Genomic DNA, 13,103 nt, shown 5'->3' with positions numbered 1-13,103 from the left:
AGGAAATGTATTTTCTATGCATCCGCTGTGGTTCCCCATACATATGTCTGTATGCATGTATATGTAGGACTTTGGTGAGCACCCTTTGCTTCATCCTTGTCCAGTCTGTCATTCTCAACATCTTTGATTTATTTGTTTGGTTAAATTATTATTAACTGGTTATTATTGTATTCTCCTTGTTTTATTGCGAGCCACTTAGTCTTTAGCAGTTGGGCCGCATACAATGAATGAATGAATGAATGAATGAATGAATGAATGAATGAATAATCAAGGACTCCTGTAGTGCTTAAAACATGTTGTACTGTTACTAAAACCACATGGCTGAAGTTAAAAAATGCAGACATTTTTGAAAGCATACAGAGAATGGTCTGACAGATTGCCGACTAATATATGTGCTCCATTACATTCATCTGTGGCGCTTCCAGACATTAGCTTGTTTGTGAGGTTACCCTTTTCATTGACAGAATTTTACATGGAATTCAGATATTGTGGTCCCCTATTTTTTTCTAGGCTTTTTATGCCAAAAAAAAAAAAAAGTTAAGGAAAGAAAGGCCAAATGGCTCTAGAACATCTTGTGAGTGATAGCGCTAGGAATCATCCATTTGAAAGCCTCTTCCCTGTTCATAAAAACTTCTCAATTCATTTAAGTGAAGAGACAACACAACACAACACAACACATGCAAATCAAATCAAATCAAATCAAATCTTTATCACGGTCATAGACTAGCATAAGGAGGGTGGGGTACTGGCAATTAAAAAGCATAGAAGATACATCAGAGTTTAAAATTAAAATTATGAAAAGCTAGAAGATATAAAAATAAATTGAAACAGAAAGTATATATAAAAACGAGTCTAAAAGAATCTAAAAGGTGGGGTAGGAGCATTAGATGGTTGTAGGGTAGCATAAAGGTTAGCATGTAGAAGACTATGTCTATCAAATTACAGAGCACTCTAGTCTGGTGAACTAGATGCTCATTAAGTCTAGTTCATGGCACAGGTCATCCTCCAATGAATTTTAAGTGCTGCTGTACAGAACCTGGCAACAATGTATGTTATAGCAGGGTTGATATTTGAAAGCAGCAAGAGGATGTAGAATTGTCCCGTGTGCCTGGGTATTTATGCAGTAAACACAACACATGCAATCTTTGGGTCTACAGATCAGATTCTTTTAACAGCAGCAAGTGGCAGCTTATAGCCTTGAATACGTTCAGTGCTCAGCCTTATTTCTGATTCACTTCCAACCTGCCCAAGATGACAACACTTAAAGTTGGCAGAAAAATACTGATTTTCAGATGCACATGGTTCACGCTTTTAAAAAATGTGTGACAGTAAGAATGATTTAATGCTTCTGTTTTCTATTAACCACACCAAATGCCTCCAAATCAGGGTGGGGGGGAGCCTAATTTCTTTTGCGGTAGCCCTGCATTACTATCACACCCACTGTGGGTCTAAGAAACAAAAAAAATGTAAAAAAGTAATGATAAAATAAGTTGAGTGTGAATAATACTCCAGTAGGAACTTTAGATCAAGGGGAAATGGTTGATTAAAATCTTTTATGTTCTTCATGGTCTTTTCTTAAAGAAATGTTCTTTCCTATTCTTTCATCACATTGGGACCCTCAGTTGCCAATCATCTCCTCCTCTAATAGTCCTATTTAACACATTAATTTTATCAAAAACCCCCAATGAATTCAGATAATAGCAAGGGTGGTCAAGATTAGTAAAACATGCACCAAGAACTGAAATATTTCTATTTTAGTATGCATGAGATGCATTTAATCCCAGATATCATGGTTTTGCCTCTATCTACTGAATCAGGGCATAGATTTAAGGAATGTACTCCGTGGCTCAATTAAGGCATTACTCACCAGTCTTTCGGCCAACAAAAAACTACGTCAGCATAACATTTTCTACCTCTAATATTAATTTCAACACTGCCAACAGGCAGGATAGTGCTAAATGGTGGCGTCCTTATTTATTGTATGCAAACAAGTTAAGGTTTGATGGATTCCCCCTTCTCTGTTTCTTCCCCTCCCACCAAATGTCATCAGCTAGTGTGGGGACATCCACCGATCACTCTCCTTAACTGGGATGAGGTGTCTGGAGAGGTGGCGAGGTTTTCACAGATAGACAGAGTGATGATTTAACCATCAAAAATTGCTCAAGGCTGTGCACAATAGCTTGGCAGCTGATTGCCAGAGCTGGAGAAGGTGACAGGTAAAGTGGAAGAGCCAAATTATAAAGGGGGAGAAAAGGGAAATTATTAAAGGCAGGGAATAATTGCACAAAATTCAACAAATTTCATATCTGAGCTCAGTTTAAATTAAATCAAGGTTTGGTTTTGTTAGTCTTGCTCACTCTTTGGAGTGCAGCCTTTAGACTCAAAAGATAATTAAAAAGTAATTAGCTGAGCTCAATCCATCCATGTACTCTTTCTATATAGTTAAGAGCAGAGACATCACACTGACAACAAAGGTCCGCATTGTTAACGCAATGGTGTTCCCCATATGGCTGCGAGAGCTGGACCATAAGGAAGGCTGAGAGAAGGAAGATCGATGCTTTTGAACTGTGGTGTTGGAGGAAAATTCTGAGAGTGCCTTGGACTGCCAGAAGATCAAACCAGTCCATCCTCCAGGAAATAAAGCCAGACTGCTCACTTGAGGGAATGATATTCAAGGCAAAACTGAAATACTTTGGCCACACAATGAGAAGACAGGACAGCCTGGAGAAGATGCTGATGCTAGGAAGAGTGGAGGGCAAAAGGAAGAGGGGCCGACCAAGGGCAAGGTGGATGGATGACATTCTAGAGGTGATGGACTCGTCCCTGGGGGAGCTGGGGGTGTTGACGACTGACAGGAATCTCTGGCGTGGGCTGGTCCATGAAGTCACGAAGAGTCGGAAGCGACTGAATGAATAAACAACAACAACAAACTCTTTCTATGGAGGTGACTTGGGTTCAGCTGCAAAGTTTCTAGACAGGGGGCACATGAAGTCTTGCAGCTTTGGGGTGTATACTTTGAATGTAAGAAGGAGGGGAAGAAACACACATCTTTATTTTGACATGTGTGGCTTTTGTCATTTCAGCTAAGTTGTCCATTATAACCCGCAGGCTTAGAGATATGAAAACATCACAGAGATGCAATTTTGAGGTTGATGGTAAAAGAAGTTGTGGTATGTATGCAGAACCATTAGTTGAGAATCTGCAGCTTTGCATGTTCCTAATTTTTGCTAGTCTGAGTTGTTTCATTAGTGCTCTGGACCTTCTGGGATGTCTTCTCCCCCACCCAACTGAGTTGATTGTACTCTCAAGCTTGCAATGACCCTGCTCACCAGCAGACCTGGATTACGTTGGGAGAGGATGATTCCAGTCCAAGATTGTCCTGTGACTCAGACAGAGAGAGAAAACAAACTGCTCTCTAAGACAAGTGACTCCTTCTCTGCCAGCACAGGGCTACAGGTAAGCACATGCCCACAGATGAAACCCAATGCCTCACCTGGAGCAAGTCTTCCGTCAAGTATTCCGCTGTTTCTTGGGCTCTAGAGGAGGAGGAGCAGCAATGGAAAAAAGAGGTCACCAATACACACTATACATGGACTTTAAGTTAGCATTTTCATTTTGGCTCTAGGTGAGCATCAGCGCAAAGCGAATGCAACAGTTATGACTCTAAGAAAAAATAGGAGGGTAGCCCTAAGGGCATCTACACCTGTGGGAGGTTATGGTGTGCAGAATCCAATATTGTAACAGCAGTCTTTTGTCAGGAAAACAAAGCTTTGCCTTCCTCCTTCCCAACTTTCTGGAGCAAACTTTGAGAGCATAAGGTAGACACATAACAATTTCCATAAAAAGTGTTACCTGCTTCCTCCCTACCACCCACCCATTCCTGGATTTATTTCAAAGGTTTTTGGTTTTTGGTTTTTAACAAGACCTCAGCAACTGTGGGCTCTGACACATAAACTCTCTCCAATAATCCTAATTTTTCTCCTATCTTATTTAGCATTTGCTCTAGTGGAATAGATTTAAGAGTACCACTGTTTTTAGCAGCAGTGTATATTATATATCAATAATGTCTGTAAGCCACCTCCATGCATGTTAGGTCAGTGTTATAACTTCAGCAAAATGGTAGGGTTGTGTGTAAGACAGACTGATTTATCCATGGGAAAGAAGACTGGAACCAGGATTTTCCAGGCTGATAGTTGTCACTAACAATGCACCTGGTTAGCATTCAGGAAAAGCAGAAGCTGTGGAGAGGGGCTGGGACAGTTCTACCCAGTTATTCAGACATGTTGATGCACAACGAAAGTGATCTTAGGCAGCTGCAACATGTCAGGCGAATGCAGACTCAGAATGTTCAGATGCTAGATGTGGTTTAATTCTCACAATTCAACTTGAAGTTGAATGTAGGCCCCAGGTCTATAGATGGCAGCATTAGGAAACTGCAAGGGCCTTAAAATCTACCCTTGGTTCCTTTTGAAAATAATTGTTTCCAGCAGTCTGAATGCACAAAGCCTGAAAATTGCTATTTAAATTTTCAACAATGCTATTTGGGGGGAAATTGGAAAACTTCCAAGATTCCACAACATACTATTGCCACTGGTAGATAAAATAGTAAAGATGCCCTCAGGATAAACTCGGCTCCAGTTGACTATACGGATATAACAACTTCGGAATTTTCCTGATTGCAGAGGTGGTTTGCCATTATTACCTACTCCCAGGGTACTGTTCCAGACTAGCCTTCTGCCATGGTATTTTTGGTGGTCTCCTATCCAGCTACTAGCCATGATGGGCTCTGCTTAGCCTTTGAGCCCACACAGCGTCACTCAGCTGCCATCATTTGCTGAGGCCCTATCTGAGCATGCAAGATGCCAAAAGCTCAGAATATTACCAGGACATCCATTTTGAGTTTTCTGAACTCAGATGATGTTCTGGAGTTCTTTCCCAAGGTTGGGGCAAAATGGGCTGTTTTGTTCCATATTGTTTCAGATGTTCCGCAAATCTGGAACACAACTCACTCAAAAGATTACAATGGATGTTTTGTTCAGAGTAAAATGCTTTTTCATTTCTTGGACAACCACTAGGGCATCTACCAGAGAAAACATTGTAGAGAACACTTTCTCACGGTCTGGGAAATGGCCCTTCATAAAATGTTGCTTTCTTCTTATTCTTAGCCCCATGCCTGACAATATCCTCTCTCACCTCTTGCTTCTGATGACTGTATTTGGTTAGAAACAGGTTTCACACTCTGATCTGGAGGAAATTTATGGTCATTTAGTACCTTTACATGCTCAGTTTGGATTTCACAGCAAACTGAAATGAATAGAAACCAGGAAACCAAAGAAGATGGAAGCTAAAGGCCTTTCCCCATTTGTGTATATCTGTGTTTCTCAACCTCAGCAACTAAGACATGTGGAATTCAACTCCCAGAATTAGGAGTTGGCTGGGGAATTCTAGAAATTGAAGTCCATACGTCTTAAATTTGCTGAGATTGAGAAACACTGGTGCATATCGTGGGACATGTGCTTTTTTCTGTTGTCTCCCCAAGATGTTGCCTTCATCTTGTCCCTAATTATGCGTAATATAGCCTTCTTTTGTCCTTAGGTGAACCATAATGTTTCCCCCTTCAAGCTAAGAGCAACTTGTGGCAGTTTCAAGAAATACAAAATCCGATGCAGTTTGTCAATTGTCTTTTGGTAGCCCAATCAGATGAACGTAGGGAGCGGATGGGATCAGCCCTGTATCTATATGTCCCTTCAGTCTGGTGTGGGCACATCATTTACCCTGGGCACTTGCCTCCACTTTGTTTTTTCCCATCTCCCTGCAGAAAGTGCTGAGGAGCAGGCTTGTGGTGGTACCACATTTTGAAAGCACCGTGCTTTCCAGAGTGCATGCAGGAAGGCATGGCACTTTCAAAAGCTCCACATGCCATTCAGTGGACTTGTGAAAATGCCAGGTTTTTTTTTAAAGAACTTTACACTTATTTTATATTTCAAAACTTTGCACCTTTCCAAATCTGTTCAGGGCACATGAAAAAGATCATGGGCTACGGGCTTGCAGAGTTTGCAAGGAGCTTCCCTGTGCCCAGTAAAGCAAGAGACGTGGGTTGTGCCATCTATGAAAATTTGTCACCTCCCCAAGCTCTACCCTCCCTGCATTGCTGTTGGGATTGATAGATAATTTCCCACTGGTTGGTAACATTCAGAAAGGGGGAGGGCAGCAAAGTCAGAGGGTTTAACCAGTTGCTTTGCTTAACATGTCCAGTACAGAAGCAATACTGCGGACCGGTGATGGCCTGTGCGGACAGCAGTTCTTATACCGGTATAGTGTTCTGCTGACACAAGAAGTGGATTATTGTATTTTAACTTTTAGCCCTAACTCTCTGAAAAACGGAAGTCAGGAAAAGGTGGAGATGCATCAGCTTACGGCTAAGATGACTCTAAAAGCTGTGGACCCATTCACCAGTTGTTGATGGGCTGAAAATGACTGTTATAACAGACTGTATGGACTCTTATTACAAAGAAGAAAAAATCCAATTTAAGAGTGATGGCATTCTTCAGAGTATTGTGAGAACCATAGTTTCGTGTGGGCAGTGAATATTACTGTTGGAGCTTCCTGGTATCCCTCTCATAATAATATCTAGTTTCTTGGACATTGGTAACAACTAGTAAGTAAAAGAGATACTTATCTACCAAGGAGTTCAAGTGAATGCATTTTTTTTCTCTTCCCCATCCAGGTTATCTGGACTAGAATCCTGTGAGATCAGTTAGGCAGAGTGGGATTGAGCATGACCCAAGGTGCTTCATGGCTTCTTCTCTAGTCCCAGTCTATTGCTCTAGTTGAATTTCACACAATCTGGCACCCTCCAAGCATGGTGGACTACAATTCCAACAATCCCCAGCTAGTATGTTGTCCATTTCTAATGAGGATAATGGAACTCTAGCCCCTCATAGCCCAAGGGTGCCAAGTGGGGATGACTGTAACACATTATCCTATGGGGAAAAAAGTCCCACTTTAAATAAATGCACTGCTAAAACCCAAGCATCAGAATGTTAATAGTTTGGTACCTTAATTGCTCCTGCATTGTTGAGAGAATTTTCATGATGTTATGCAATGACCTCAACCATCCTGGGGAAATGATTAATTCTTCTCCCACATTTTCTTTAATTGTGTTGTGACTGATCTCAATAGCATTTTAGTGAAAGGTGCAAACAAAGAATAGTTAAACCTAAAAACATGTTATTTACCCAGCTGCTTGTTTTATGCAACAGCAGCGATACTTAAGTGTCCTTTGTGAAATTAGCCTTGGTGAGCAATTCTACAAAGATCCTCCTCGCTCCCATCCTGGAATAGGATGAGTAAGTTCACAACAACTAGACAGGGAAGACAGGAAAAGCAGCTTCAGGACACCTGAGAGGAGAACCCCACCCTACTGCTGATGTCATGCCCAGGTTTTCAGATGTATGGTAAACAGTCAAATTTTTCTCCACTTCCTGCCTAAAAAATGACAGGAACAAAGTTAAGAAGAGACCCCCCATCCCACCTTCATGGAATCCTCCTTCTGACGGTTTAGTGCAGGATTTGGTAGCCTGGTGTCCTTCTAATGCAGTGTTTCCTCAGCAACTGGCTGGGGAATTCTAGGAGTTGAAGTCCACACACCTTCAAGTTGCCAAGGTTGAGAAACACTGGTCTAATGTCTTGGAATACAATTTCAAAAGCCCCATCCAGCATGATCAACAGCCAGGGATTACAGGAATTATAATCCAAAATATTTGAGAGGCACCAAGTTGTTCATCCTTGGACTAGTGAAATGTCTTTGTCACCGCTAGACCAAAAGTAAAATCCTATCCATCTATAGATTGGCTGAGTAACCAGTCAGAAATACAGACCCACTCTGAACAACTTGGTGCCTTTCAAATATTTTGGATAATACAGAATTATTACAAAGCAGCCCAGAATACAAGAAGAATCAAGAGTCAAACTGAACATGGATTTAAATCTTCTGAATGGCAATTATATTTTAGAGTTATTTATCTGTCTTCTGTCAAACAAACACTGCCTTCTCTCGGAGCAAAGATGCCTGTTAATCCTCTTGCTTGTATTTGGCAAGAAAAAGTTTCCAACCTTGTACTTTTCAGGCATGTTGGACTAAATGCACCATGCTGCTTAAGCGTGATGGGATTGGGATGCAGGGTATCTGGGTTAGTAACACTAGGTTGGTAACATGAGCTAATACAAACATGACCCTTGGTCTTTTTCTTATTAGTTGTAGGTCAGGAATTATGGCATTCTTGAAAATGCCTTAATTTTCCCTACCCTGCCAGCTCTAAATTACTACTTGCATTTTCAGTACTTACTTTAGAAGCCTACCAATCTCCAGATTTTATTTCAGGGATACGTAGGATCACCAATATGAGCCTTTGATTGATAGCTGTTACTTAACAGCTCAAGAAAGTTACTAAACATGAAACTGGTATGACTTTAAAAAAAACCCATAGGCTCAGTTGTACTAATTTCCCTCATCCCCCACAAGTAAAATACAGAACCCCCTATCTGAAAACCTCTGCTTTCATTTTAGGAAAGAGCAAGCAAGTGTCTATGCCTCCTTAGATGAGGTTTCAAAGCACGTGGCTGTTCACAAGATACGGAAGGGCTTGCCAGTTTTAGTTACAGCAGGGAAAGGCAGCTTTCAGTCCTGCAGAATCTAGTTTTGGTTTCACTAACACCAGAGACTATCAACTGAGCTAGATAGAAAAGATATAATTATATACTTATTATATACTTATAATTAAAAAGCCTTTCTCTCCTTATCTGACAGGAATAACAGCTGAACTGGATTCCACGTCTTCTACCCCAAAATCAATTTCTGATTAGCCCAGGCTGTCTTAATTGCAGCAGTTGCTGTTCTTCGCATTTATCCTGCAGGATCTGCTTATTTTTGCCCTGCACTCACCTAGTTCTTGCAGTGAATCTATCAGTGCATGATACAACAAGGGAGGGTGTTTATCAGCTGGCTTGTTGCAAAGCCTGATGCTGATAATGGTTGAGAGGGAATGACTGGTGCAAGGTCATCCAGCTGGCTTCTGTACCTAAGGGGGACTAGAACCTGAGTGTCCCCACCCCTCCTCCAGCACCTTAACATGATACCACAATGGTTCTCTTAATTTCAACAGTGAGATCTATCTCTCCATCCACCTTCTATGATAAGAGCGGTAAGATCATTTTGTTCTTGTTAAACAATTGGGAATCAGAACTCTTTCCCCTTTTGGTCACAAAATCTGGGTGTTGAAGTCTCAATACATTGGGAGGTAGCAGGTAGGGAAAGCTGTGTTAGGGCCACTTGAATTCTCCCCATACATCAGCACCCTGATTTGGGGGTCCCTTGATTCAGACAACTAAGGTGACTTTATCAAATTGTTATAGACACAACCAGGAATGTCTCACTCGCTACATGATCATTACCTCCCCCATCCCATGGTAGACCCAAGGGACTGCAGAAGGGAGTGCTATCAGTTGGTGGGAAAATTCAGCACGCTGCTAATCACCATGGGAGCTTTTTAAAAGCCAGGCGAGTGGAGGTTCTGGTGGCATGGAAAGGTGGTCTGTAAACCATTAACAAATGTTAATTAAATGATCCCAAGGAAGGGAAAAGCTGGGGTTACTCCCTGTTAGATTCCAGAGGAACATCCCTCCATCCATTGAGAGCTACCCTGTGACAGGTTTCAAAGTAGCTACCCTCCAACTAGAGATACACAATCTGAAGTCTGGATAAAGTTTTAAATACAAAATGCTGATACTCTAATCCAGTGTTTCTCAACCCCAGCAACTTTAAGATGGGTGGACTTCAACACCCAGAATTCCCCAGCCAGCATGGGTGGCTGGGGAATTCTGGGAGTTGAAGTCCCCCCATCTTAAAGTTGCTGAGGTTGAGAAACACAGCTCTAACCTATATAAAGAGAGGCTAGCAATGCAGCCAAACCACTAGTCCTTACCGTCCACTGCTACTTGGGTAACTGAGCTGCTGCCGCATCCGGTTAAACTGCCTCTTCATCATCCTGTGGGCCAAGCTGAAATGGTACCACCACAACAGGCAAACCAGCCAGAGCTCTTAGCACCTCCTCAGTAGAAGCCAGCAGCACTTGCTGCCATCGGTCGCTCTCTCCGCCTTCACTGCAGGCTTATTCTTGTCACTTCGTCATCTCCTAGTCTGACCTCCTTTTCCTTCCCCACCTATCCTCCCTGTGTGTCTTTATGCCTCTCCTCCCAAATCTACTTCCTTCTCACAGTTTCCCCTTCCACTAATGATCTTCTCTCATCTTTTTCAGGGTGCGTCTCTCACTTCTGTTTCTTGCTAACTTTCCAGCCTCCTAACTCTCTTGCTCTTTCTAGCCTCTAGCCCTACCTTCCTTCATGTTGGTCAGGTAAGATCTGTGGCTGTTTCTCAGTTCCTGTCACCACCCCCTAAAAAAAAAAAGCATAAACAACTTCAGCCAAGCCTTAAAGGGGAAATATGATTGCAGCAAATATGAAACAAGGCAGAACAAGCTCATCTGCAAGGGCTCATGTGGTGCACTTCCTACTTTCTTTCTCTCTCTTTCCTTCTCCCGTGCTTAAGAGTGTAATGTTTGACACATTAACGTAGTTAAAGGTTTCTGCAAAGATGACAGTCTATTGATTATAATAGGATGCAAAGTGGCCCCCCTGTTGTCTAAGTCAGGATTTTTAACTGTGATTTACTAAATAAACCATCATAGCTAGGTTCACACAATATGCTGTATCAAGGCTGAACAAGCTACCTTATGGCTTAGCATGTTGTGTGAACAGGTCAGAGAAGACTAGCTGTAAAATACACACTCACGCATATCTGACTGATAGGTGTTCCCAAACAGGATCTCAAACAGAATTGACCAATATTACCTCTAGGCAAATACAAATAGGTTTTTCAAAGGCTTGGACCTCTTTCTTCAGGCAAGACTAATAATGTGCAATGATTCCAACTCTGTTTAGTTTCGGCCACCACACAAAAATATTCATAATGATAAATGATTGATATTCTGCCTTTCTGGAAATGTTCAGCTGCATCCTGCACCAACACTACCAATTAACCTCCTATGCTGAAAGAAAATAAACATCAGAACAAAAACTCCTCTAAGGAAATGTAGGTTCTGAAGAGTGCAAGATGCAACATCTTGTTGTACCCTGGAGTTTACTCACTTGCCCCCTAATTTATCCTCCATCATCTCTACTTAGTTTTGGAGATTTAATGCTGTGTTACCAAAACCTTCTTAACTATAACAGCTAGCAACTTGGTGGTTTATTTATTTTAAAGTAAAGCCTCAGTAATGAAACCATGCATATGCCATGCTTGCCACCTTGATGCTTATGGGGAAGAAGGTAAATTATACAACTTTGTAATGTATGATTTTTTCATCTTCATCTTTCCATGTTCATTTTAAAACATCTCCACTCCTATCAATACTAAGTCACATGGGCCAAATGTTCCTACTATTTAACAATCTTTCCAATGTTTCTATAATTACATTTTTCTTTTTTTGTCCTGGTTCAGGCAGGTATTTAAAAACGAGTTTGCCAGTCAATTTTCAATAGGAATACAGATGTAAATGTGTGTACAAGCAATCTCAATATATACCAGAATCCATGCAGCTGTTTGCCAAAGTTTAGGCACCACCAAACTGTATGTTTCAAGGAATCCCTGAATGAATAGAAGCTGTTACAAAGGTAAACACAACTTTCGGCAAATGTGAATGCACACTTACTATTTACATGCAATGGTTTACAGATTCAGAATAAGAAAACAGTGAATGTGGCAAATGCCAAAGATTGGATGTCCTTTCAGTCACTACCTTGTAATACCATCTTTGGCAGAAATAACCACTTCCAAATGCTGAATCATAATATTAACCAATGGTGCCTGAATATTTGTACAGAACTGTATATGCATGTATCAAAATGTGTACACACATATCCACACACCCACATACTGATTATAACAACAGATTCAGAGCTGATAAAATATGTTAATTTTGTATCATCTGGTTAAATTATGAAATTCAGTGTTACAGGATGTGGTGCTGGCCAGTTGTCTTTTAAAATAGATAAGAACACTCTGAAGGTTCAAGCTATCAATAGCAATAATTCACAATGCAAAATGATTCTCAGGTCTGGAGCATATCCTGGTGATGAGCACTGAATGGCAATCTCCTTTGCTTGGGACCTTTCAGAAACATTTGGCTTGGTGCTACTGGAAATAACTTCAGGAAACACTTATACCTGCATCATACAGCTGCTGTCCACCCCTAAATTCTGTTTGTGTAAGTGAGAACAACTGTAATAGCTTATATACTTCCAGCAAAATGTCTTGTTATCTGATAGGATCTCTGAACTATGTTCACTGGAGGTCATTCACATGTTCAGCTGAGAGTCAAACAAGAATCTTATTGCATGATTAGAGAAAAATACACACACCTTTCATTGTTTTCCTTCTAACAAGTGTAACTATTTTCCTAAGTGTTGACCACTGGGCTTCCCTCTCCAGCTTTCCTCTTCCTCACCTACAGGTAATCCCCTTAGATAGCTGCTATGTGCCATTCACTTGCTGCATATGCAGAAAGGCTCTGCCCTCATAAAGATGGTAATATTGAAACAAAACACATATTCTGTTGTATTGTAACTTCTGCTGAGACATACATAAAGAGCTACTGATGCCTTCCCAGGATGGGCTGAAGAATTTTATGTTTACCTTTTACTAGCAGATGCAAAATTTGTTCTTGCGACGTGTAAAACTTGCATATTGCTGATAGCAACTAGTCCAAGCATGATTGTTCATTTTTTATCTGGTATATGCCTTATTCTGTTTTGTAGCTGTGTTCTGTAGGTTTTACTTAGTTTGGGTTGCTGACCTGTAATAAAGAATTTGATTTGAATTATGGCCTGAGAAGCTGGAAACCTAAAGGAAAAGCAAGGCAGGAAAGCAGTCACAGTCCACTCAAGAAGAAATCAATTCTATACAGGGAATCCTCATTTAGTGACCATTCTCAGTTATGACAGTGATGAAAAAGTAACTTTATGACTAGTGCTCACATTTACGACCT

At 41.0% G+C, this 13,103-nt stretch overlaps 1 protein-coding gene across 1 annotated transcript in view; it reads right to left on the bottom strand.

The window, feature by feature from the left end:
• SH3BP1 (SH3 domain binding protein 1) overlaps positions 1–10,411 on the bottom strand; it is a 42,797-nt gene extending 32,386 nt beyond the window's left edge. The window contains exons 1-2 of the mRNA XM_063309317.1: positions 9,984–10,411; positions 3,494–3,536 (exon numbers count right to left, since the gene is read on the bottom strand). Coding sequence (XP_063165387.1) covers positions 3,494–3,536; positions 9,984–10,045 — 105 coding nt within the window. The 5' untranslated portion in view covers positions 10,046–10,411. The remainder of the gene's footprint in view (positions 1–3,493; positions 3,537–9,983) is intronic.
• Between the last annotated feature and the right edge of the window lie 2,692 nt (positions 10,412–13,103).

This window comes from Candoia aspera, chromosome 7 (genome assembly GCF_035149785.1).
Source record: "Candoia aspera isolate rCanAsp1 chromosome 7, rCanAsp1.hap2, whole genome shotgun sequence".
NCBI classification, from domain to species: Eukaryota; Metazoa; Chordata; class Lepidosauria; order Squamata; family Boidae; genus Candoia; species Candoia aspera.
The sequence above is the reverse complement of the archived record's forward strand: the minus strand, read 5'-3'. Positions and strand labels throughout refer to the sequence as shown.